General features: G+C 39.1%; 1 protein-coding gene across 8 annotated transcripts in view; it reads left to right on the top strand.

Moving 5' to 3' along the window:
- The window catches only part of LOC122568315 (protein O-mannosyl-transferase TMTC1-like), a 273,776-nt gene that overhangs the window by 122,635 nt on the left and 123,854 nt on the right, over positions 1–27,287 (top strand). For all 8 annotated transcript variants that reach the window (XM_043727930.1, XM_043727928.1, XM_043727931.1 and 5 more), the window contains exon 2: positions 254–431. In XM_043727930.1, coding sequence (XP_043583865.1) covers positions 254–431 — 178 coding nt within the window. The remainder of the gene's footprint in view (positions 1–253; positions 432–27,287) is intronic.

Raw genomic sequence — 27,287 nt, forward strand, 5'->3', positions numbered from 1 at the left:
AATTATGCGTACTATATTTTCAAAACATCCATAAAAAGATCTTTTTAATAAATCAACTAAAAGCTTTTCTAGTAATTCATCTTATCTTTGTATATTTCTCTGTATCCTTATTTGTAATATATGTAGATAATATTGATAGAAGGAAATGTGATTTATACGTTTTTATATTTTTAAGATATAAAATTAATTCCCACACAACATCTGAAATTATTATCGAAGCACGTTTTAATTCAGCCCGTTTCCGTATTTTCAGGTTGAACTACTTGATGTCGGGATTAACGCCAAGCTGGTATCACGCGACGAATATTGCCCTGCACGCCATTGCATGCGTTTTGGTCACAAGGGTGAGCCTAGCGGTGGCATCACTGCGTCCAGGATTTGCTGCCTTGACAGGCTTGCTGTTTGCTGCTCATCCTGTACATACTGAAGCGGTAAGTAATAGCTTCAAATAGACACGATGAAAGCTCACAACTATCACGTGCTCACGCCTGAAATCGCCTGAACGCTTTACGTATTCTTCTTTCTTCCGAGAATATTAATATAAAATAGCAAGCGATCGTATAAACAGAGAAAATGGTTTGTACGATTTATCTTTATAGTAGAAGAGCAAATTTTAAAAATATATCATTAAGAATAGTGCCAAAATTATCTAATCCAGCGTTAGAAAAATATATTGATATAAATAATTGTGCAAACAAACGTTCAAATTGTGAATTTTTGAAAAAGTATAATAATCACATAGATCGGATGATGCGAGGGAAAGCAGTTTTATTAACCGTGAAACATATGACGTGAAATATATTCTACGAAGACTCAGGCGAATCTGGTACATGAGAAACAGTGTCCTAATTATAATGCAGTTCCTAGTTTTATCATCGTCAGCTTCGCAGTGTGCAATAATTCGAAGAGATTAACGTAAAAACTAATTTAAAATTTTCGCCTAGTTTAGAACTTGCCTTAAGCCGCTTAGGGATACGAAAGTGATTGGCAGGAAGCCCTCTTGTACTTCTCGTTGTATCTTGCGCATGATGCACAACAACAATAAACGTCAGTGATAATGTTTGTGCACGTAATCTGCTTCGGTTAAGCGCATAATAGCGATATTGTACTCGTTATTATCTTCGATTATCTGTTATTTCAGAGAATGTACGTTTAAAAACGACGCGTGAAACGCTATTGACGATGATTAACGATCCTTTCGCATATGATTTTCGATCGAATTGTATTTTTCTAACGTTCGAAAATATTTCAGAAATTCTTACTAATATGTATGATTACGCCTTTCAATCTTATGTTACATATTTGTTGCTAAAATGCTAAAATGCGGTGTTTGTTAAAATGAAAATAAGAATAGAACGTGAAATTGGAAGGTGTCAACGAGGTAAAATATTGTCTACAGAACATTTGCAATTTTTCTAATGAAATTGAAGTATCATAATTTACAAGCGAAAATGGGAAACAAAGATTGATCAAGTTTTTCTGCAGAGGCTTTGTTACAAAGTTGTAAGCAAACACCGTGCGGAGATTGAAACACGATTCTATTGTATAGTATTGTATTGTATAGTAACAGATGCCGCGTTTCTACGTAACAAAACTTTCTATAACATCTTTTTCGAATTTTCAAATTATAAATTCTTCTTCTTCTGTCGTTTGACCAGAACTGAAACCATCGAGCATAAACCGTACATATCTGAAAATTACTATTTCTTTCTTTTCAATCTAACTGCATCCTGTTCACAAGTTTGCCACGAATGTTTCTTCTAGCGCATGTTATTGATTATTCGAAAGCAAAATGATCGCTAGTCACGAGTCTATTTTTCACTTGTCGTGACCAAGATCTGCGTAGCAATAATTTCAAATGCAACGTTTAAATTTGCATTTTATAAACGTCAAAACTCCCAATTACCAGGGGAAACTTGTACGAAAAAGAAAAAGAAACGCAGAAATTAACGCACTATTATTCGAAGTAATGAAACTCACGCAGAAGCTACGATAAGAAACGTCGTTCGCTGTTCGTTAAAAGTTTCTTACGAATGGTCATTAACGTAAGACGCAGGCTTTCGAGTGAAAATTACCGCCTGTGCGGCATATTGATTTTCAAGGCTGAATTGTCTATGCTCCAGTCCGTTTGCTGGTCACGCGCTGTTCTGCACCCCGTTATATCACATGCGTGCACATATTGTCGCATGTGTGACGAGTCGCGTGTGAACAACGACCCTTTGTCGTCCGTGCTGTTATCGCGATGTTATGGTCGTATCACGTTCTCGGATAAAGAAATCGGACATAGACGCGTAACTCGCGATGCCGTTAAATTGTACCGCCGTGCCGATTGGCTTTAAGATAACGTCAATCGCGCCGTTTCAAATTCGTGAGCGACTTTATGGGTCGTCTTGTCTAATGCGCCACCAACGTGATTTCGAACGTGAAAAATGTGAAAGTGATACGGAAAGTCGTGTAAAATTGTTTATTGAATTAGTTAGCAGTTAAGAGATAAGTATTGAAAATATGCAGATTATGGAGATTCACAGAATTGGATCTGCGTTAATTCTCCGACGTGAAAAGAAAGCAAGGTAAAAAGAGCGGAGAGAAAGGACGAGGAATTTGAAGAAACGGCGCGTTCAAATATTTAAATAATTCGTCGGTCAATTTTGTATCGGATGATCGATGAAAATATTATTTAATAAGTATCTTTCGCGCTAATTACACATTGGAACGAAAATCCACGTTTCAAGAGATAAACCGGTATCCATCGCGCTCATAATTGAACATCCTCGTCGTAATGATCTATAGTCGAGGAAGATACAGTGGTCGAACGACAAATCTCGAAAGCAAACATTCTATTCGGTGGCAGAAGGGGGTGGGTTGATCGCTGGTAATGCCACCGGCGATATTTTGCTTTCTATGCTATCCAATCGGAATTACAGCTCCCATCGGTTCTATTCGATTCGCTCGGTAAGCCTCATCATATTGCTATTCAGCCGCTATTCCGACAACAGACGCGGAATCCCTTTGTTTGCCCTTGTAGGCGTTGTTTACCAAAATCATTAAATCCGGTGCTGGATTGAATCCTTGATCGAACAACGCCGTGGGTGAGCGTTAATCAAGTTGTACGAGCAAGCCATCGAAAGGCCTGGCTTGCCAAAGATACGGAGTCTTTTGATCGTGCTTGAACGATCGTTTATCGCGGTGTGAAATGGCATCAGGCGTTCTTTGTGCAGATTTCCGTCGGTTCCGGTGGAATCGTGACACGTCATTTCGCGATTCGTGCGTCACGATTCATCTCTTCGCGTGTTATTCACGCATACATGTAGAAGCGTGTCGCGCCCGCACGCGTCAATGACGGGGACAACGAGACGTGTCCTCCTTGTCAAATCAGTTTGCGCGGTCCGTCCGCTGTTTGCCGAAATGATCAAGCGGTGAAAGCACGGCCGGTTTCTGGCTGTCGGATCAAGCTCTCGACCGAACGTTGAAAGGTAGCGCGTTAATTAAGTACAACAGCACCGAAGCGGCTGTTTCCAGTGTAAACCCTGACGAACAAAGGATGAACCGGTACGGAAGAGGGACGAGAGAGCCGGCTATGAAGAGGGTCACCGACCGTTCCTGGACTTGGTCGCGCGTTCAGGCTATGCGCGAATTTCCGCGATCGATCGATTATCACGCCTGTCGGTTCTGCTATATAGGTCAACCTTTCGGGTCTGCTCCCACTTGGTGAATTGATTGCTAAAGTATCTGGAAGGAAACTGACTGAACGTATCGACGCGGAAGCGAGTCTGTTCCGTTTCCTACGAATACTTCGCGGAGTCCAACTGTCTGCTGTTTGAGCTACTAGTACGCTTCTCCGCAGGAAATATTAAGTCGTACCGAATCGCTACAATTTCTGCGCCTGACATATTCTAGTTTATCCTAGTACCGACTTTATTACATTTTTGGGACACGCAAGCATTTGAAATTTACAATTTCTAAAATTTTATTTTAGAAAAAATTCTAGTCGAGGGATTTTTATTCAGTTTAATTCATACAGTCTATTTTAGATATCCGTCGTGATCTTATTTGAGTTACCACGTGATAGCAGATTACGAGATACACTCATCTTAGAAGATCCCAGCTTATCCACGCTTCCCTTAAGTGGATCCCGTTGTTAGTCGTACAACGTTCCGTCCATTCCTGTACCAATATCTTAGCTTATATACCTAAGTCACGCAGTCTTAGTTGAAACCATGACTCCCGATCGCGTAACAGTTCCTTGCACGAATTCCTCCCTTTTCTCAACCGTTTCTCCCCTCGTGTAGTTTTCCCACATGTGTGAATCCCAATTTCACTGGATATAGCGTTTGTCTGCCGAATCCAATCTATCTTTAGAACGATTGTTTCGTGTGTTGTGTAATGCACACGAATAGAACAGCGAAATTTCACCGACATATCTTATTAAACAGCAAATTGAATTGCTATTTACGATCCAGACATCCAGACGGATATTGTACGTTGTTAATTGATAAAGTTATTTCTCGGATGAATAGACAAAATAGAATCCTCCTAGGAGATTGAATAAGTAATTACGAAAGTTATAAAAAGCTGACTTATAGTGTCAGATAGCGATCAAAAACAATTACATTTGAAACATTCACTAAGATATATTTACCGATGTTCGTTACGTTTACTTAATTATAACGTCGTATGTACGTTTCTAAAGCATGAAATATTTGTCCACCGATGAAACGTTAATTACGTTTGCGTAACTGAGGAAAACTAAAATTAGATTGGAAGGAAACTCGAAATATTTCCCTAATTGCCAAACGTACGTGGCTCTTCAGCCTTCAGTCAGCGTTTGTAATCAAAGGTACATCTCTGATTTGTGTCTGACAGAGCATAAGAGACCGTCCTACACATATAAGGTGTCTTCGCCTCAGGAGTTTCGTATTGACGATAAACACTGGCTATTAAAGCCGGCACCATCGATCGATGTGCTTCCTTTAAGCCCCTTTTCGTTCATAGGAACGTCGAGTCGCTGCCTTTGAATTAGCTTGTTTTCTGCTCTACTAACTCTAGCCGTATCGAAAGTAGCGTCAAATGACGCTCGTTTATGTCGCGAAATTTCAACGACTTCCCCTGCTGCAACTCTGTAGATCATCCGAATATTCCACGTACTCGTGCAAATGTCTCTTGTACTTGTCTCGTTCCTTCCTGCTTTTATGCTTATTCCAAAATACAAGTATACACGCGCGTATACAAATTATTATGACTATCGAAAAAAAGAAAATAATGTTCGTATGCCAGTTCAAAAGCAATCGATACAAAGTTTATTAACATCTCCACCACCACGTTTGTCTCGCGTATTTCCAAACTGATATCCTGGCAAAATGGCAGGTTTTGATGTATACTTTTCTTTCTCAAAAATGTTACCAATCATTCTTGAATATTCAACGATACTGTTTCGACCACTCGCGGAGAGACGCGGTCGCGAGGAAGCACGTCAACGGGAGTCGTGAATTCCCGTTACGATTAGATGATCGATCCCCTATTTCGATTAGGACAATAGAGGTAGTTAAATTAAATACGACACTGATATAACAAGTTATAAATCACAATTAATTTTATATAATTGGAATAAACAATTAATTTTTATTCCAACAATTTTGTAAAGAAGATAGTTAGGCTGGTGCGTATGTATAAGTTAAGTAAGTGACTGATCTATGGGTGGAACCCCGGTCAAAAGATGTTGACTGTTTGAAAGATGGAAAATCAGTGCCGTTCGGTGACGACGCTGTGGCGGAGTGTCGGAGTGTGGGTGTGTCTAGCGCACGGGACCATCGGATTTGTTGATGATAATTTTGACTGATAGAGTGAGGGAAATAGACATTGCTTCTGATTGGATAAAAGAAGGTTGGTGGACTAGGAAGGGTCTTAGCCGCCCTCGATAGATAGTTGCTAGTGTGAAGTATCGTAGGTGAGAAAAACTAACTTTCCCGTGTCTTCCCGTAGTAAACAATAGGCTTTGGAAACGAGTCGGTAAAAAGATGTTTGTACTATTTATCTTCTTCGCTCTCCATTTGTGTTTTTTCCTCTGAACATCTTCATCGTTTATTTATACAGAGATTAGAAAGGTGGAAGAACCGATTTTTCGTTGTTCTTCTGGCTTTCTTGTAGATTTCAGAGTAGTTAGCTTTTTCTTAGGTGTTTTACAACGATTCGCTTCCTGGTGACTTTCTTCCAATTTTCTTCCCGCTGCGTTCGATTTTCTTACGTTGCTTCTGGCTATCAACTTTTCCGTATTATAAATTGCACGCGAAATTGAATGCATCGATTTTCCTAAAGTATATGTCCTACTTTCGGATGTTTTTGTCGGATGGAAGCCATATAAAACTTCAAGCGACTCGTGGAAATATCTTCTTTCGCAGCAATGGGGAATTCTATGACAATTAATTTCTCCAGTGTCACGATAAATAAACCTGGTTTGGATGCTAATTTAAAAGGTATCGGATGAAAGTTTGTTCATTACCTAACTTTTACTTAACATATACTTTTATTGTTATGTTATGTGTACATTGTTTGTCTGAATGTTATGTACATTGTATTAAATGATGGAATTAAAGATAAACGTAGACTCTAGGGAAAGCTGCCTCGGTGATCTTAACCTTGACGTATGTTGTCCAGGTCAAGGTTATCGGAGCTGCGTCCCCTAAAATCAACGATTACCTTAAAACGCGAAAAAGCGAACGCGACACAACCCTTGGCTCTGCTGTGATCGATTTAACGCCATAAAATCAAAAAGACAGGTGACGCGTATCGATAACGATTCTAAGAAAACTTTAATTACTGTTGGTAAAAGAATAGATTACGATACTAGTTAAAGAATGACCCAGGTGAAACGATCCAAACTCTGGAGCTTCCAAAACGTTTTACTTTCACCGCTGTCGCAACTACCTGGAAAACAAACAATAGCGGAGGTTAAAACAATAAACGCATTTCGTTTTGCAGCGGTGAAATTGTCGGTTGGGAATGTTTTCACAGTAGGTGGCGCGCGAAAGTGCGATTCAGAGGCTTCTATTCTGCTCGAAGAAAACTCGGAACGTGGAGCGCGGCATGTATTCCGTCTTTCCGCGGAGTTATACGCGTTCCAGTGAAATCATTCGTGAAATCGCAGTCGTTCTTCGTTCCACCGGAACACAGGACTCGTCTATTTTCCTGAAAGCAATCCGTTCTGGTCGACGAAAGTGTCGGAGTAGGCAGATGGAAATTAAAGGGACCGACGAGACCGTGTAGGTGTTGCTTGCAGGATATTTTCGCGCAGGATCGACGGTCCGCGTTTCCAGGTTAATGTCGACCGAGAAGAAGTCGCTTTTCTTCCTTTTTTCCTCTCTTGCTTCTTCCTACTCCTATACCGAAGGTCGTTCGAGATTCGGATGGCACCAACAAGAAATTTTAGAACTTCCATGCATCATCGAGCGAGAGTATCCGGTAAGAGCTGGGCTACATGGGTTAAAAGGAACTTTTAGCGATAGAAGAAACGGTCGAAGGGAGGTTGCTCGAAGTGAAGTCGAACTTAAAGTAGGCCGCGTCGATATATACGAGTATGTACATACGAGAGTAACATAGCGCGTCTATCTGATTTAGAAACGCGTCTGACGAATCGGAAATATTAACTCGTAACTAGTATGCTGGTTATTTTATCACGTAGACGATAGGTCGAGCAATTACGCGATAATTAAAAATATAAGGAGGATAGTATCGTTTGAATCTTGGTCGTTATTGCAGACTCTGTGAGTCTTTACGCATGTATGGAAAATTTCCAAGGTAGAGATGAATTCATCCCACCTCTCGAAACCAGCCTAATTAAAAGAAGGGAAAAGGAAACTGTAATCCAATAATGATAAATTATATAAAGAATAAAAAAATAATAATTTAATATTTCTAGCGTTTTAATATCTGTCCTTTATCGTATCGACGAAATACCATTTCTCCACTTTGACGTTTCATTCAATTTGAAATTTCGTTTGAAGAGATTGCGAAAACAGAGGAAGAAAGGCAAACAGAAAGAAGCATACGCGTCCCTCCTTCTATTTATCTCTGGAGATATACGTAAAGACTCGCCAGGCCATTTTCTTCTAACCTTTTTAATCCTCTTTGGCCTCTAGTGATTCTCGCGAAATTGTTCAGCGAACGGAAAACACCGTTCCATTTCTCGCCATTAGATACGGTTTGCCAGGGTAATCGCGAATTGCTACGGACATACCATTATTTCCTATGTATGCATGGCTACGTTCTTATTCGTGTTTAGCGAATAGTCGTACGAACTACGGCTCCCACACGATATTTCAATGCTCGATAAGGATAATGGGAAGTTCCTCTGAATTAACGGAGGACTTGCCGGGTCGACGCGCATTAACGAAGTAATTTACGAATACTTCTGGGTAACCGTGGGTTATCCAGCACATATGTCTTCGGCAACCTTCCGCAGACCATTCTTTCCCTACCACTGCACCACCCATATTATTATGCTACCCTCTGCAGCTTTATTGCGGACAAAGACATTTCTATATTGGCCCAGATTATTTGTAATTTATATCCATAAAGCGTTTTATCTTGATTGCTCTTTGATTTTCTTTCATTTTATGCCTAGTTTACGTGTTTTATATTATTATTATTATTTATTTTAGTCCGTGCCTTTCGGCTTTGGACGAACTTTCGATTTACGTTTCTTACATTTATTGTATTGCACTCCTTAGCATATTCTTATCTCTAGTCGCTAAAACTAACGACTACAAACTATTGCAACTTATGACTACACATTATTGTCACTTTGGTCTTTTGCCTCCTTGCTGTGCTACCTTGCCCTTGCCCCTCTCTTCTCTATTATTGCTTTTAATTCTTCTCCAGTCTCATTCAATGTTTTTTCCATGTCTTTTGATCCTCCCGTTATTTCGCATTCTTCTATTATACGTCTCAGGTCCTCTTCTTCCTTTCCACATAGTCTGCACCTTTTTTCTCCCTCCTCCTTCCAGTGTTCCCTCGCTTTGGTCTGTTTACGTGTTTTATATATGTGTGTTTATAATACGTGTTTTACGAAAGTTATATAAATTTTTGGATATTCTATGACACTACATTGCTCGAAATGTTTGAACGATGGTTTCTGGCGTTAGTCTGATTGTCATGTCCACTCTTCGCGTACTTTGAATCTTCAATATCTAAACAAACGACGTTAGCAAATTATTGCCTCCATTACTGTCATTCTAGAATTTATTTGTTCTTGTATCTTTCTCTCGTTCGTCTTACGTAGATTTTCTCGTAAACCAAGGCCTTGTGTATTAGATTGTTATTAACATCTGAGGAAGATATGAACTTAGGTGTCATCACGTAGAGAGTTAAATATACACAGCTATGGTCGTCTCGTCCTTAGTTTGCAGAATGATCGTCTTTCTTTCCTCGTCGCATTGTTCTAACTAATTTATTATCTCGCCACGGCTTAATTGATTGAGAACTCGGTAATTGAAGCTGCGAGTCACAGAACTTTCGGGAGAATACGCCATGGAGCACAGACGAGCCTCTTTGAGGCGAGATTGGATTCCACGAAGGGTGTCCCAGTTGGATTTCTCTGTTGAGGGAAGAGAAACCGAGGTATCACATGTGCTGGCAATAGCGTTCAGTATTACTAACATCGATTACATTTGCTTGTGATCCTTATTGTTCTACGGCATTGAATTGCAATTAATAAGCGAAAATATGGCAGATAGGATAGATTAACGCTAGAATTACCTGTCTCTAATATCTAGAAATGAATAATTATAATTAACGTCGTAATGAAAACAAATAGATATGTACGTATTAGGTCGTCCGAAAAGTTTCTCTCGTTTTATAAGGAAATAATGGATGCACAACGTTTTTCGTTTTGTATTATTTTATCGAATTACGTATGATCGATTTTGTTCTATCGAGATAAAGATCACATCGTTCGATAGAGTAGGTTTCATGTTTGTATGAAGATGCGTCGTTGTAAAAGACGTGTCTGTAAAAGAAAGACACTTTTCAATTTTGCAAGTTAACTGTAAAAGCAAAAGACCCGAAATCCTAAGAGGTCATAGGGTCGATAATCCTAATTTTAATTATATGTTTAATAATTGTTGGGACAGAATCGTATTTGTTTCTTCCAATTATTACGGCACGCGAAGACTTTTACTATTTTTCTTAGACTCATTAAACCTACCTCCGCCATGTTTTTAACCCCATGCCTTATAAATTGCCTAGTAGTATTTTATCCATGATCGTTGTCTATTCACCTTTAGTACATCGTATCAAATGCAAAATATTTAGATATGCCTTCGGTGTGAGGCAAAGGAATTAAAACAAAACTTTGTTACAAATATAGCGTAACCTGCATTTTCTGAAATTCGTAACTACGAATCTGACACGATACTGGAAAGTATCGGTTACAGTTAGCATTCTCAAAATTTTGTCTCCGCCTTAGCATCGAGCTTACCACCTTCTATAGGAAAAGGCCAAACCCTTGTTCCTCGGATATCCATCCCAAAAATCTTTAACTCGTCTAACTTTAAACTTACGAACTTTTCCCTAAAGCTCGCAAACTTCAATATCACCGATTCATCCACGTGATTAGATCATCGTTACGCACCGCTCAATGAAAAAGAAGCTTTCTCGTGCTTTCTAAATCGAACAAAGTCGCTCGATTATTCCAGGGTTGCGCTCGTTACGATGTGACGTTTCCATGAAACTTGCTCGGTCCCGTTTTATACAGCGCTGGCCGGAATTGCCGTGTATCGATGTCGATCAAACGGTAACAAGGTCGATTGAAGCTTCCTTTAACGCGCATTATTAATGAGCGATCGCTACGAAACGCCGTGCTGCGTCATCGGTAACCTAGATATTCTCGCAGGAGAACGTAATTTGGATCATTACGGAATTATGTTAATTAAGAACAAGCTGGACGATTGGTGGCGCGATATTAAGGGGTTCCCGGAGACATATTCGTTATCTCGTGGGTCATCGATTCTCCGGTGTTCCCGCGGGACCGCGACTTTGGTCCGTTGGCAAGCACAGCGGCGACCTGGGGTTAACAGCGTGAGTTTAAAAGTGATTTATCTCTGATTTATGGAGGAAGAAGACGGCGCCGGAAGCCGAAAGTTTCTCGGCTCCTCGGCGGCCAGGCGGAAAGAATTATCGGTTGGGCACAATGGACAGTTGGCGATATCGTTTACACGTCGAATCCTACGACCGTTTGTTCCACGGCCGGATCCTACCGAGGATAGGACAATGGCAGTTTCTTCGTTCATCGAGAAAAAGATCTCGCGTGTTCTGCGATCTATGCGGTTTGATTCGGGTCAGGAATAATGCCGATTGAAAGGAGACGACGACGCCCTTAAATCTTGGATAGATAGCTGGCGAACAATATGGCCCGTGTTGATTCATGTTTCCACTTACTCACTTTAATTTTCGAGTCTACTTTTCTGGCTTTAGGACGTAGCAAACGATTAGATGGGAATTTGACGATTTTATACGTACATTTGCTAGTTTTTTTGCAAAGTTATTTATCGCTAATATTAGTTTTTACTTATCATCGTGCTTTATAATCTTACCTATGACTTTTATTGAAATCTTTTATCTAGCTTAGAATTTTCTATAATTCTATAATTATCGGAATATTTTTCAACGATGTAAAAGTTTGATTTATGACTCTATTTATGATCGGAATTCCTTCTGAACCTTGTTGATCATTTTTTAGAAAAACATATTCTACTTTTAGGTACAAGATTCCGTAAAGATACTTCCATTATGTTTTAAAGCGAAGGTTGATTTATTGTAATACTAGGAGACGTTTGAGCAACATTGGAGCATCAGTTGTATTTCAACGGTATATAGTTTACTTGTTTATGACAATTGCGCATTAGTTAATTGGTTTTCCTAAATATCTGAGAAGGAATCCATTACCTGATTCCGTTTATATATATGAATATATATATATAAACGGAATGAATATTCGAAAGTAATTAAGTTAAGTGATTGTTATTGAAACAGACAGTTTGGAACTTTCTTTCGAGAATTCGTATTCGCATAATTTAACGAATAGAACTTCCTGTACATAAATACAATGATATTTACTCGAATAATATCAGTCTTCTGCCTTGACTGTATTATATTACGCATTACTGGTAGACAGACCGAAAGGAAAAGGCATCATTTGTATATAATAAAATTAATAGCACTCACGTCAATCTCATAATTGTATTTTACATTTCATAATATTAATTTACAAAATTCTGCAAAATATCCAATTAATACGCTTCACGTCGAAAGCAGCGTCAACTTAAATATTAAAAGTTTGGTATGTCTTTTAAATCTCTCTCTCTCTCTCTCTCTCTTCCGAGATATTTTCATGATTAATAACGTTAGCAAATATGTAGTCAAATAAAGTTGGATTTTCAAATAAGTAGGTTCCATATTAATTGCTTGAATACTAACATTGATTTAAATGTGAGATCTTGTCGTATTTACAAATTATTATGTCGTTTTAACACGCTTATATATGATCAATTGCACAAGCAGTTTACTAATTGCCTGCAGATATTTATATATTTATGGGAAATTTAAACATGCAAATATAAATTTTGCTCTATAAAATATCAAATAATTTACAAATTATGGAATATTGTTACAACATTCAGAGAGTGAAAGAAACTCTGTGCAGCCTTTATTTCTTGAGTCGTGTTAAAAATGAACTTGAATAAACACTGGTTTCGTCCAAAAATCGATCATATTTGTTGACCACACGGATACGTATCGTAGCACAGAGTTATACAGTATCTACAGGCTACAGTAACACGCCATTAAATTTATGTTCTGAAAACCTTGCGTTACGTTATTTTTCTCGGCTCGCCATCTGTATATTTCCAAAGAACTTACTCGTAATAATGGATATTAATCTCTAGAAAAATATGGAAACGTTTAACGGAAATTTGATGTGTTCTTAATTAATTTATTCACAATTATATACTTATATAACATTATACGAAACGGCCAAAATCACCGAAAAACAGCAAACCTACTTCGCTTTATTAATGTATCGAATAAAACAGCGAACAGCCCAAATATTTGGTATTTGCCATACGCTCATTCGTAAAAGTTATTATTCGATTATCCAAAGAAAATACTTCGAAAATATTGAAAGCAAACATTTTACGGTTAAATCTGGCAGACGAATGATTTCATTATTGGCAGGTATGATCCTGTATTGAATAAAACGCGAACGTGATATCAACAAACGATAAGGCGTGGCGCAAAGTACAGCAGGTTGTTCGTTGTAAATTGCCAATCCGAATAAGGTAACTCCGTTTAAACAGCTGCGCGTCTCTTCAACCGATCAATAATGACTTGCCGGAGGAAAATCTTTTTCGACAGTGGAATATCATATTCCGTATGGCATGGTGTCCCCCTGATGTCGATTCAAAGGGAGGAAGGCCGTCGTGCAAACGAAAAGAAGGGACGTCCATCCACGAGAAACGAGTTTAGGTACCTCTCCTCTCTTCGAAGATAGTGCGTCCTATGCACTACCCGTGCACGGATTACGTCAACGGTCTTGGATTTTGTCAGCATGAATATTTCACCTTTAGATCCCGCAAGCTCGCGCGCAAACCCGGAAGGAAGATGCCAAAGATGAATTTTTACCGGTGACAAGGAAATGCTTCTCGATCAATTATGCATGTATCTGCAGCTGCGCGCCGCGTAAATAAACGCAAATCAAATTATCTCCAGAAACGGAACGAGACGCCACGGTTTCGCGTTGAATTTCTCATCGGGATTGGAATTATACATCGCTGTATATTAAATACCCAAGTATGAATTTTTAATCGTCTACAGTTCTATCGATCCTTTGTTCGAGAAAAAGCTTGGTATCCGAAGATAAATTTGAAAATGCTTTTTTTTTTATTGGAGATGATTCTTTACTGAGAAATAATGCTGTACTTCATGTACGCTACCATAATTTCGCTTATGCTCGACCCTATAAATTAGAAGAAAGCGCCGAACTAATAAACTGCGTTACGTTAAATCCTCCGCTAGGAAATGGGAGAAAAATAGGAAGTAGAGGAATTATTACCGAATGTTAGCGAGTCCTTAACGGAATGGCGAAATTACAGCGAGGGCAAAGAAAACTATTTGCTCTGGTAACTATTTTCGTTGGTATTCAAACCCGTTTTAGGTAGGTAATTGTCGAAATTACTCGGTTCGTTCGCGCGGAAACGTAGCGGGGCGAGATCCGCGCCACCCATCGAGCCCCACACTCCACGACAGAAGTTGCGAATCCTGGTGAACGCTTTTAACAACAACCGGAAGTAGCCAGGCATCAGCTGTCTGAAGTTCCTCGCTCAAGTGTCTACAGCCTTGATTGCGCGATTCATAACGGCGAGAATCTGACTCGTTCATCCTCTCTCTTTCTATTTTCCGTTTCCGTATATTCGTTTCTTCGTAGTTGCACACGCGCCATAATGCCTTTGGCCAGCTTGCCGATTCTTGTTGCTCGCTGCGGATCGCGCTCGTTACCTGCAGCTAAAAAGTGGAATTTATACTGGCGGGAGATGATCGCGCGCGAGCACCAGCTCCATCAACTTGCCAGCAAACGATGGAAAAAGGTATTTTTCTCGAGATCACTAACTCATCCGTAACGACACTTTGGACAAATTCGCTGTTTCCTCCGAACGACTGCGGTTTAAGGTTTTTCTGAAGGCTAAGCTCGTTTCAGGGCGAAACTGCCGCGAAAACGTTTCAGATCGACGTGATTCGAGTAAACCTGCAACTTTTGCGACCTCTCTTGTTAGCGAGTTGTTTCCTCCTAGCAGCTTTGTTCCTCCTAAATGGGACAAGTCGAATATCTGTCCGTGGGTAGAGTTTGTCGCGTAGGACGTTTATTTCACAGCTACTTTTAGTTGTGCTTTATCGATGTTTTATTTGCGATCGCTGTTAAGGTAGATCTTACGCGTTTAGAAATTAAAGAAGCTTTACCTTGGTTATTCCGTTTAGATAAACGAACAGTTGAAGCGATAAGATCTATTGACAATTCTTTAATCAGATGGAAATTTTTTCTTTGAGTAATTTTATCAACGATTCACTTTGATGTTTATTTGCTTATACGTCGAGCAATGACTGGTTTCAGATTGTTTGTCTTCGCGATGCTAGAAGTACAATACCGCGTACCATGTATCGTACAAATGGTTTTATCCCATACGTCCATGTTCTATCTCAAAAATATAAATTTCCCGAAAAACGGTTCACATCAAAGGGAAACACTCGACTTTTCTTCTACTCCCCTTTAGCTCTACATCCGAACGACTACGAGTAACGCGAATAACATGAAATTATTAAGCCTGCGCTTAATAGAAACGAAAGAACAATCCCCTCTATAAAGATCGAAAATACTTTCAAGTCTAATCGTACAATTGCAGTATTGTAAATCTTGATTCGGCACATGGAAAACCACGAAAGTAATACCATTCGACTAACTGGTCTGGATGGAAAACAGGGCGATTTCGCTATTCGCTGGTCGAGATGAAAGGCTTCAATTTCGGCGGAAACTATCAAAGCGATCCCATAAGGTTACAACGCGGCATCGTTATCGTCCTTTTTGTCCGTTCCATTCGATATCGCCGTTAAAATTCGCTTTATCCCAAAGGAACCGATAGGGAAGTGGAGGTCAAAGCGGGTCGCTCGCGACTATCTAGAGCAACTCGAGGGCATTAGTCGACAAGTGCATTAGTCGGCATAACTCAGCCGCTATCACGACGGTATGTAAATGGCTGAGTTGTTGCTCGGTATTCCGGGATCCAGATAACAATTTCTGCCCGATAACATACGCCACGGTGGACCCTCTCTACGGCATGGTCGGCGAACTTGCGGTAAGTTTTGCGTAACCGTGCAATTTACACTTGGACGTCATAGGAAATTGATTCTGCTCGGTGACGACTAAGATTAGCAATCTCCTGCTGCACGTTCAAACACCTGTATATTCAACAGGCTACTAATTGAGGTCATTAATTAAGCGTGCCCACCAACCGATATTATCCGGCATGTGACTATTTTAATGAATCGTGCTTAATTTATTTTGCTCACTGTCGAGTACGAGAATCAGAGACTTGCATCGAAGATAAATTTGGATAATTAGGCAAAACAAAGAGTTTTCGAAATAATATACAAATTTTTGGATTTTCTACGAATGTATGTATATATATATATATGTAGTATCGTCAGTGGAATATACTGTTATTACATCCTGATATTGGTGATTTATTTAGAATGAATGGATTGTACAAATATAGACAGAAAAACGATGGTAGATTAACACGAACTGATCGCAATAACACGCTACAATTTAGACAACTCTCGACACAACGGATCCAACGTTCTCTCTCACGCGGACCACACTCTCTCGACAACGCTAGCAACACTATACTCTACAACGCAACTCGCACTCTCTGGCTTCTCGATCTATTCTCTCCAACTTCCAAACTAAAAACTGACTGATCTTTTGTCTTTCCGTAAACCCACCACGCACGTGTTCCGCGACCGTTCGTGGCCAAAGCCACGTAAGCCCTTTTTACAAAATTATACGATCGAAGAACGCCTCGGCTGTCGCGACATTGTATCGCTAACTCCTAGGCCTTATGTCCGCGATACTACACATATATATGCTGTAATGGAGTATCTATTTTATTTTGATTTTCTTTTTGCTTACGTAAGCGATGTTATTCAATCTGATGTTGCTTTACGTATAATTATATTTACGCGTTATTGTGTTCGAATAATATTTACACAACGTTCTTGGATTAAATTGGCTTAAACAAAAATTATATCGGAGGATAACATAAAAAGAGAAGATGTGTAAATATGTAGGTAGCTATATAAATATTTTCGGATTATAGTATCGTGTGAATTTGTTAGGGAAGCATAGAAGCTTTTCAATGAAGTTAACTCGTATTGGCCAGTGGACATTTCCCTCTTTATACATTTATCATTGTAGGATATGTCTGACACAGCACGATGCGTCGCTTATTCTACTTGTAGTCGCGTAGCTTTAAATTGGATTCTTCCTTTTGAACGCTGTATTTTTATTTGCCTATTCTTCTAGATAATAGCATATAATTTCGTAATATAGAGCCTCTCAAAAATAGCTCCCATAAGTCAATTCTATACTTCGTTTGTGCCTTTGTTTAAAAATGTCGAGAATTTTGGATCTTAATGGCCGAAATAATGGAATAGGAACACTAAATTTACGCTTAGAATTTATATTAGAATAGTTATATATCTATTTGATAAGCGATTTCAAAGATGCTAATCGATACACACTTGCACGCGTCTCACCTTCTTCGATACCAGACTGTTAACCGAACAGTTTACATCCATTTGTTTCCAAGACGCCGCGTACGCACGTACTTCCACACACTGATATTCACATACAAGTATCACCGCTACGCAGATAACCTAGTCTAGTACATAAAATTATACATATCTCGATAAAAAAGTAATCAAATTGCTCTACATTTGTAGCGCTTCAAAGTACAAGAAATATATTTTTAAATCCCATGTCATAGAAAAGATAATAGAAGTAACATTTTGTATAGTACAGTGATCTGCTAGCGATCATTTGGTTATTTGTTCTTTATGGTTAAAAGTTTATGTCCAGAAATTACGTAATTCCAGTTAATAGCAACCATACTACGTACGTCGTACCTATGCAATTGAAAATACCCATAGTTCGCTTCTATTCTTTTTGCACCTTTCGAAAATTCCTCTGGTTTCGACAATGGTGAAAAAGTTTCACCAAGTATCGCCAATACTATTACAAACTGGCCAAGCGTTGCAACTTAAAGCACCGGCAGTCTAGCAACGAGTGTCTGAAACGGCGCACTAGTTGCCCGCGGAAGGAAACTTCATAGAAGCCCGTCTTGACTGGGGTTGGAAAATGGTTTTATGCAAGTTGCAAGAAAAGAGGCCTGCCAACTCCACTTGGGAAAAGGGCTTTGCCACCGCATCTCCCTTTCCTCGTTTCTTCCACCGGCTACCTTCTTCTTTTCGTCGATCCCCGCGTTCCTCTTCCTTTTTCTTCGTTTCCGCCGTCATCGTTTGCCGACCTTATTCTCGAATCGTTTCGCGGCACAATCCTGTGAACTTTCTTTCGTCGATATCGTGAATCTCCAGTATGTGCGCCTGCTTAAGTAATATTCCGATATAGGAATAAGCATAAGAATTCGATTTTTCATCGTCTGTTTTTCGATAACAAACGCTCAAAGAAACGTGAATTTTACTTCGATCTCGTTTCATAATCGAATCATTGCTACGTCAATCTTACTTCGCTTTTATCTGTTTTACGAAACCTTCTAAATGCTTCGTATTGATCGAAGTTCGATTACCAGAGTCGACCGGTCAAAATGACAAGTTTGTAATTTCTTCTAGAAATTTTGTCGATTTACCGTGTATTCTTGAAACCTCGAACGATTTTTTCCAAAGTATGTGGGATAAAGACTCGTTCTTTTCCCCGCGTGATGCACTTTTCCATGTAACTTGGCGTTTTAATTTTCGTTTCTTCGATTCAAGCTTTATACTATAGTCGACTAATTTCAACTCTTCTGTAACACGATAATCCTCTTTCGACGTCGCACATCGTTAAAAATCTACAGAACCCATTATCCCTGTCACGATTTTCTTCTCTCGCGAGGGCCGATCCCGTAAACCCTCTGTCGTCAAGCCTGTCGGAAGGATCCACCGCTGCAGTGTCTCGACAATTACCGTCACCACAACCGTTCAAGCGTCAGAACCTATAAACCCTACGGACTTATAAATCCGAACTTATAAATCGACGAACGCACCGGAGAAATTGCTTCGGAGCGACGTCGCGTCGCCGCTTGCTATCTCGTCGCGCGACATTATTGCAGCCGGAAGAGGTATCGACAGAATTACGTATCGAGCGGAAATCCCTTTGTCGGGAAGGCTCGGTCCGTGAACCGGCGAGACCGATAGTGGCGTGCATTCCACCGCGTCGACGTTTTGTTCTATAAAAGTTGCCGAGGCAGTGACCGCGAGCTTTTCTCTCTGGACTCGCTTTAAGAACGTCGAAGCTTCGACGGGTAATTGGCGACAAATAGAGAAAAGACCTCGGCGACGGTGGTCATCCTTGACGGTCTGGTCATCCTTGCGCCTCGTTTGAGAGTTTCCACGTTCCTTTAGACATTACCCGCGATTCCGATTGCTGAATCTTCGAATGACAAGCAGACCACGTTGACTCGCTCTTAACGAGCTTTCAGAAGGATCAGCGGCGCGTTAGCGAGTAGGGGAGCGGTTGCCGATGTTTCCGGAGAACCAGCTGATGAGACATATTCTTACGCAAACTTGTTCCTTTTTCTTTTCTGAACTCGTTGACGACGATTACACCGCAGATGTTTATGCGTGTCTAGAGAATTGGAATCTGTAGAACGATTCGGTATGTTAATATGTAATATGTATGTATACGCTTGGTCTATTATATATTTAAGTTCGAGTTTCTCGGGATAGTATAAGTTGCAAATTGAAGGTATAAACTAAGAATCGTAAGAGTGCTGGGGAAGAGAGAAAGAGAGAGAGAGAGAGAGAGTGTAAGTAAGAGTGTATGCCTTGGTGACGTCAAAGCTAAATGAGTAAAGGTTGGGAGTCAGCAATTTTTGACCTGAGAAGACAGAAGTTGGGAGGCCAGTGTTAGGGTAAGACGTACGAAGATATTGTAGTCAATTTTTGTGTTGGGTATTGCTCCTACGGATAAAACTAAACTTAACTTCAAGTAAACCATCCTTTCTTGTCCTTGCACTAGACCATATTTTGATACTACTTGTAAAATACGCAAGTTACAAAATATGTACAAAATACGTAAGAGCACGCATTGTATTAGTATTTACTTCGATGTAGGTATCGTGACGTATGATTTAAAAGATTATTTTAATTGTAAAATCGAGTACAAGAGGGTTTAATATAACAGAGCTTGCGTGTTCAGAACAGCGATAAATCCAAGTATGTCAATTTTGAAGTCGAACAAGGACGTAATTCTATCGATCATATTATAAATTGACTAGTTCGAAGAAATACCATTATTGACCAACTTAAAAAGCTTGAAAAGAAGCTTGTTGAAATAAAACAGATGATCATCGATCGTTCGATTTCTACGCTAAAATAAATGTCCCTATCTAACACGTGAACCTTGGATATAGAGCAACACAGAAAACAATAAAAATAGTAACATAGAGATAGTTCGAAGTTCGGAGAATTTGTTATCCAACTCGTCGTTCTCTTCGAGCGATGTATCACAAAAAGGACGAGTAAAATTCACAGTCAGGATGACTGTGTGTATATATTTTGCAAATTTGAAATTAAACCAGAACAGAGATTATTCGATTAACCTGAGGGCAAAGTACACGATCCTGATATATCGGTGACTATTTTCACAGGGCGTGCGATATCTCGATGACGTCAGCAGCATCAGGGTACGTGATCGATGGAAGAGCGTAATGCTTCTTAAAGCCTGGCGTTTTTGTCGATAATAATATTCCATGGGAAAATTTATGCTCGTCAGGAAAATGGGACCGTTTCGCTCTTCCTTTGGAAATGAATGGAACGGCCAGATGAGAACTAAGACAAATCTAACGGAATGTCCCGAGTAGTTAAAGTTAGACAAGAATCTGGTATTACGAATGCCGTCTCAGTCGATGTTATAACATCTTGTAATACTGTATTCCTAGAATCGATGAAATCTTATAATTCTTGAAATCTGACAGTTGAAGAATTTGTGAGTGACAAGTATATCCTGTACGAAAAGCTCGTCGGAATTAGCTTTCGTTGTTGAGCGTATTGCGGAGACACGTTTAATAAATTGGAATGGTATGAATTATTTCTCGTGCTGGATGAAAATAGAAGGGACTCGCGTCGCAGATCAATTTATCTGTACGATATTCTTTGACAAAATCGTTGAACATTTTGTCACTTTTTTAACTCAACGTGCTGAGAAAGTCACAGAATCACTCGTCGCTTTACAGTTATTGAATTCGATAAATAGTTTTCCTACGCATAAGTACATGGCAGAGTATAACAAATATACTGAGCATAATATAAAACTACAAAAGACGTTACTTAATAACCTCTGTGTACCGTACGATTGCAAACGATAAGTTGGTCAACTTCTGCGTAAAGCGCGACAAAATTTAATTTCCTAGAAACGCATAACGCGATCTATTTAGAAATTCAGAGTGTCATAGGTAAGAAGATAACTAAGAAACGCGGCGTGCGTTCCTTCTTTAAAATTCCATTGTATTAACCATTCAAACGAGGTTAACAGCGCCTCGTTGTCACGATGTAGAGCAGAGAATAGGAGCGGAGACAGAGACAAAAGTAGACGATATTGTCACGTCCCAAACCGCCGCGTTATAAACGCCTTAACGTCCTTAATAAGCTTGTTGTAGCAGTAAGGATTATTGGCCTCGGCGTTCTCAGCCATCCCTTCGTCTTTTCGGTAGCAGTTTTCGCGAATGAAATTCGAGGGAAGGTAACGACGTCGTTATCCAAGGGATACAGTCGAGAATGGAGTTGGCAGCTTGTAAGAAGATGAAGGTTTAATAAAGACCGCTGTAATATTAAAGCAGCGGATTGGCCGCAACGCGTAACCACGAATCACGCGACTTCGCCGTTGCTTTTGTGCAAGCTGCTCTATGATGTGGTAATATCTTCTATTTGGTTAAATTGCACGCCTGTTGAAACCTGTACAACTGTGAAGGCTTTTCCATTTGTTCCATAAAGGCGTGTTGAGGTGTAATAGATATTCTGTATATAATATCATACAAATATCCTTATAAATACTACGTGTACATAAGCGCGTGTTTCATTTACCTGTACGATATATCACAGATTTTTAATGATCTTACGAGACTGTGAGTGCCAGCGAAAATTGCAAGTTAGGGATAACTATATATATATCCTACGGCAACCTGATTCATGCTACGTATTAGAATTCCACGTGAAGACACCGCATACGTTCTCAATTTCGGGAGAAGCGGTCGTTAATCCGCCAGCTCGAGTCTATTTAATGTCTACCGCATCCATCATAAATTTGCATTCCAGGGTCGCCATTGAAAAGCGGGAACCTTGAATACCCGAAATTCTATTTCGATCCTTTCCAACTTCCTTCGCGTATATTCGCCTATTACAAGAATCAAACACGTAAACTGTACCGTACACGCGGAAAGATAAAAAAACGAGAAGTACGTTCTAATATCTCCTCTGCTCTATAAAGGGAAAGTTGAATTTCCATGAAATTCAACTGGTATCAAAGATGTAAGTTATTCATTACAGGCAGAGGACCCGAAATGCTTCTACTTTAACCTGATAATTCCATAAAAGGATAAAAGAGACGGTCTCATATCAGTCATATATTATGTCGCAGTATGTAGTAAAGGTTCGCTTTTGGTCTTTAAAAGCAGATATTCTTTATTATATTCTACGATAAGATAATCTCGACTACTCGCGTCCATTCGTTGAAGATACGATCCAATTAGAGCAGCTCTGGAAGAAAAAAATTGGGAGTAAAAATCTCGAGGAATTCTGTACGTTTATGCTATCTCTTTACGATAAACGAATTTCTGCACTTAAGTGATACGTTTCTTGACAATTGAAAATTAATCTCATACCTGGGTAACGAACTTGAGACATTTAGGAAAAGTGGAGTTTATCAGTTTCGCTTTCAAAAGGTTCAAATATGCAGTGGCCGTAATCGTCTAACAAAATACAACCACGATAGTTGACTGACACATAGGCAGGTCTTGAATCTCTAGGGAATATCTGCTTTTGTCGATAGTGACAGGTACGTAGTAAGAATAAAGAACTTTGTCAGAGGATGGAAAAAATATCTTAATTGTACCTTTTTGGATTTTATATTTTTATCGAAATTTATTTTTTATTATACGAAGAAATTGAATTAATCGTAAAATTTTGTGTACTTCCGACGAATTATCAATTCTCTAGACAGCGATTGTTCACGTAGTATCATAATTTAATTGCAGGGTCTTTTGACGTAAGCATCGTTAAATGTAGAAAATATAGAAATCGGTATCGTGTAAAGCGAAAGTAAAAATTATTTAATATAATAGTTACCGAACTAAGATTATAACGATCGTTTCCAAATTATTCGAATAATAGTCAAAATAATCGTAAGACAAACAAGAAAACACTGTGTTACTTCTAATTTCATAAATCACTGGGTCAAGTTGTGTTATTAACATATACAGGTTACGGTACTCCTTAATGTCGCTAATTATTAACGCGATATGTTACACGATATAGCGGAATTAATTAATTACCGGCCATATTGATGTTACATGGCTAACCACATTTGATCCTCCGTTACCGCACATATTATATTAATTGTACATTATAGATTAACATTATAGATTATAGATTAACATATTTATATCTATACATTAATAACGTATACGTTATCAAGGTACAAAACTTCCCTATAAAAGTTCCATAATTTGCAAATAAAATACAAATAAATACAAAATGCAAACACAACGTACAAAATAAATATTTATACGGTATAATTCTAAAGAAACGATATGGAGAACTGACCTAGTAATATTCGGGATATCCGCGAGAAGATAACGATGAAAGCGGATTCTCTTGAAGTTGGCAAGTATTCGAAGATTTAGATAGATCCGCAGAGGTAAACGCGTTACGTGGTAGAGTTGGAAATCAAAGGAATCGACCGTTCCGACAAGTCTGTTTAGCCCTGGGAATTCTCGCGTTAATTACGCGCGTCTGTGACTACGGAAAGGCGCGGGAAAGTAAAAGGAATGCAATCCGATATAAAAGAGCGTGGAGGAGTTGCGAGGAGAAAGCTAGAGGCCGGAAGAAGAAGGGGCGGATAAGCCACCTCCGAGTAACGAGCGAACTGCTACGGAACTACCGCCTCATATAATCAATTAGGACTCTTGAACGAGTGAGATGGTAATGGAGTTGAGCTAAGTACAAACTGGAGCAAACTGGCGTCGACTTGAACGAACGTATCAACCACCGCATCCTCCCGGCTTCGTCTACTTCCATCTATCCGCTTCCACGAGAACCAGCGATCTTCGACAACTCGAGAATTTATCAAGTATCGCGTGTAACGCCATTCGCATGATCTTATCCTTACTTTCGTGTGATTTCACGTTCATACTATTTCGCTTGATGAATCGAATAATACAAGAATGACCCGGATATAACGATGAACGATTTTAAAGAATGGATAGAGGCGATTAATAGGCTTTGTATATTCACGCAAATTCAGATTTTTACGAATATAATTGGAAAAGTAGGATTCATATTTCTCTAAACACAGTTAGAGGAGAAGGATGTACGTAAAAAGATTGGCTTCGCCCTCTGAATATTATAACGAGCGTTACAAGAGTCAAGAGAAGCCCAAAAATTCTCTCGATTGCACAACGTTCGTTTTAATCCGTTTTCCCCACTTGAGGGTAGAGCCGCCACTTAGGTTAATCGTCGGTTGGTGTTTTTTTCGAAATTACCCATTATCCCTGGCCATCAATTCGAGGGACATTGAAGGCGCGTGAAAGAATCTATCACAAAGTGGCCAGAGTAATCTCTGTTATCTTAAGTAGACCCTTCGTTTATGGCTCCTTGGTTCTCGTCGAGGCCACTTTCGACTCCTTTCTCATCCCCTTGACGTTGACGGAGTATTGTTCCACGTCCGAGATTTTCCTCCAAGTTCCTTCCACTAAGCGGATAGGGTAGATAAGAGGACGAAGGACAGGGCCCTCGGAAAATGTCAACTTGTTGTTTATCTTATACCGATTTCGTTTTGGCCCATTTACCTGCGATGAATCTCACGCCCTGAATTGCTATTATAACTCGTAAAACGCGATACGTCGTGTCACTTAGATAATATTGTATTGCCGCAAAAGATCCGAGATTAGAACGGTGCTCGCTGATAGCAATAAAATTGAAGCCAACTAGTTTATCGCAATATGCAAACGGTATAATGGATCATACGAGAGAACACGATCAAATTTTATTAAGATAATTTGACTCGTTTGTCTCGAATGTAGGTCTTACGCTCCTTTCGCAGATCTGCCTGAAATATAACATTCTCTCGAATATACATTTTATGCTTCGTTTCCAAATAATGCTTAAACGTATAACTATCAGACTATGTAGATATTTATGCCTTTTTAGGAAATCTAGGGTTCCAAAAGTCTACAAAATGCATATACCAAACGTGCAAAAATATATAAAATAACCAAAGTGATCTGAAACAATCCGATGTAGCGTGAATTTCATTAATTAACTTTCGAACAAATTCTCGATGTTGCCTATGTAGAAATGTACATTTCGAGCAACAGTAGCTTCGACGACAATCGAAGCACATTTCTAATAAGTAACCATGCCGAATGCAATTAATGTTTCATTAAATCGTTCCCCCTTGGAAGAAGAGCTCGATATCTTTCCTGTATTCTTTTCATTTCTTTTCATCATCCGAAGGGAAAGGGATTGATTTATTGCCTTCTGATGTAGCCGGCCACGTTGAAAGTCATATTCATCAATGTCCATCACGGTCGCAATTATAGTCGAAATTTAATAATAACGCGAGCAACTGTATCGGTTTTGCTTTCGTGCATCCTTGAACCATCCATAAAATGTATGAAATTAGCGGATCGGCGTATGCAACGGCGCTTCATTAACGGTGACGTAATTTATTGCCGTACAGGACAGTTAATAATAATGAGAATTTAATGATACGGGGGAAACTTCGAAATTTCCCAGACAAACGTTAATCATTTTTCGAACGCAGAGAATATGCGTATCTGTACATTGTTAATCATGGTGTGCCGCGCGCCAATGAGAAATTAATATAGCTGAATAGAAAGATGTAACGTTTCGATGCTTGACGTTCACCTAATTTCACCAATCGCCGGACCAAAATTTAACGAAATTAAATGTTTCGCGATTGACGATGCAATATGCGTGGAAAGTTTCATTCTACGCACGAGATTAAATTGGAAAAGTGAAACAACATTTTTCCCTAGGAGACTTCCTATCTGATTTTCGAACTCAGACCTTTTTCCCTATATTTGAATGTTTTTAATTCTGTAAAAAGCATTGAGTCTGATAAAAAAGTGACATAGTCGTTTATTATATATATATAGCGACTATTTATCGTATTATTGAAGATACGAGATACACAGAAGGTTTGAATTCTAGAAAATTAATAAATATTAAATATTATAAATATTAAATTTTAATTGTTAATATTGCGAAGGTTTATAACAGTTATTTTTGTATCTTTTTATTTAAATTATATTCTGAGAGATTCAATAACAGTTGAACACTTGTATCTCTGTTTAATAGAGAATTCATCTTTGCTCTGTGCACTATTAAAATTTATTCCCCGCTGCAAGAATCGTCGGCGATATTACGCATGCACATGAGAATACAAATAGCAACATTTTCATAACTCGCGTAAAATATGTAATTTTTTATTTCAAAATTAATATTATTGTACCTCAAATCGTTAAAAGTAGATGCTAGCTCTTGTTAGAGAAATAAAAAAGCTACAAAGAAGGTTAAAGATTGTTGAATCTTTTTCTTTCGTTTCTTTAATTGGCACTTTTCAAGAATCATCGAAGAAATTAATTACAAACTATAATCTCGTCCTTTCACCTCGTTTAATACTCGTACATACTGGAAATGTCGATGAAAGGATAATCAAGTAATTGTGCGCAATTAATAACAAATAACTCTGACTATATATCGTAAGTATAGTTCGATGTTATAATAGTTGTATAAAAGTTGCATATATTCTGAGCAATAGCGTCATGTAAGAGACATATTTGCGACTTGTTTCACATAATTAGCCGTAAATTTCCAAAATATATTCCACACTCGTTCGTTGCGTGTTCCCGCCGTTCGTCTATTTTTCCATCAAACAATTCACAACGTTCGCGACAAGTTGGCATTCGGCGATAGCGGCAAATGGAACGGCGTTACCGCAAACGTAAGCAGGTTATCACGAAAGTAACAAAGTTGATTACAACTATCGATTAACCGAAATTGAAAATTCGTCTACCGAACCGACAATAGAGACGCGAGTTTCTGCAGACGGTGCGGTGTCGCAAATTAACGCCGAATAGTTGTTAGACTGGATGACGGTAGCTGCATGCGCGCGTACAGGGACCGTATCGTACATCGAAAGATCAACTCCGCCGGACCTCGATTCAAACTTC

Source organism: Bombus pyrosoma, linkage group LG6 (genome assembly GCF_014825855.1).
Source record: "Bombus pyrosoma isolate SC7728 linkage group LG6, ASM1482585v1, whole genome shotgun sequence".
Taxonomy (NCBI): domain Eukaryota; kingdom Metazoa; phylum Arthropoda; class Insecta; order Hymenoptera; family Apidae; genus Bombus; species Bombus pyrosoma.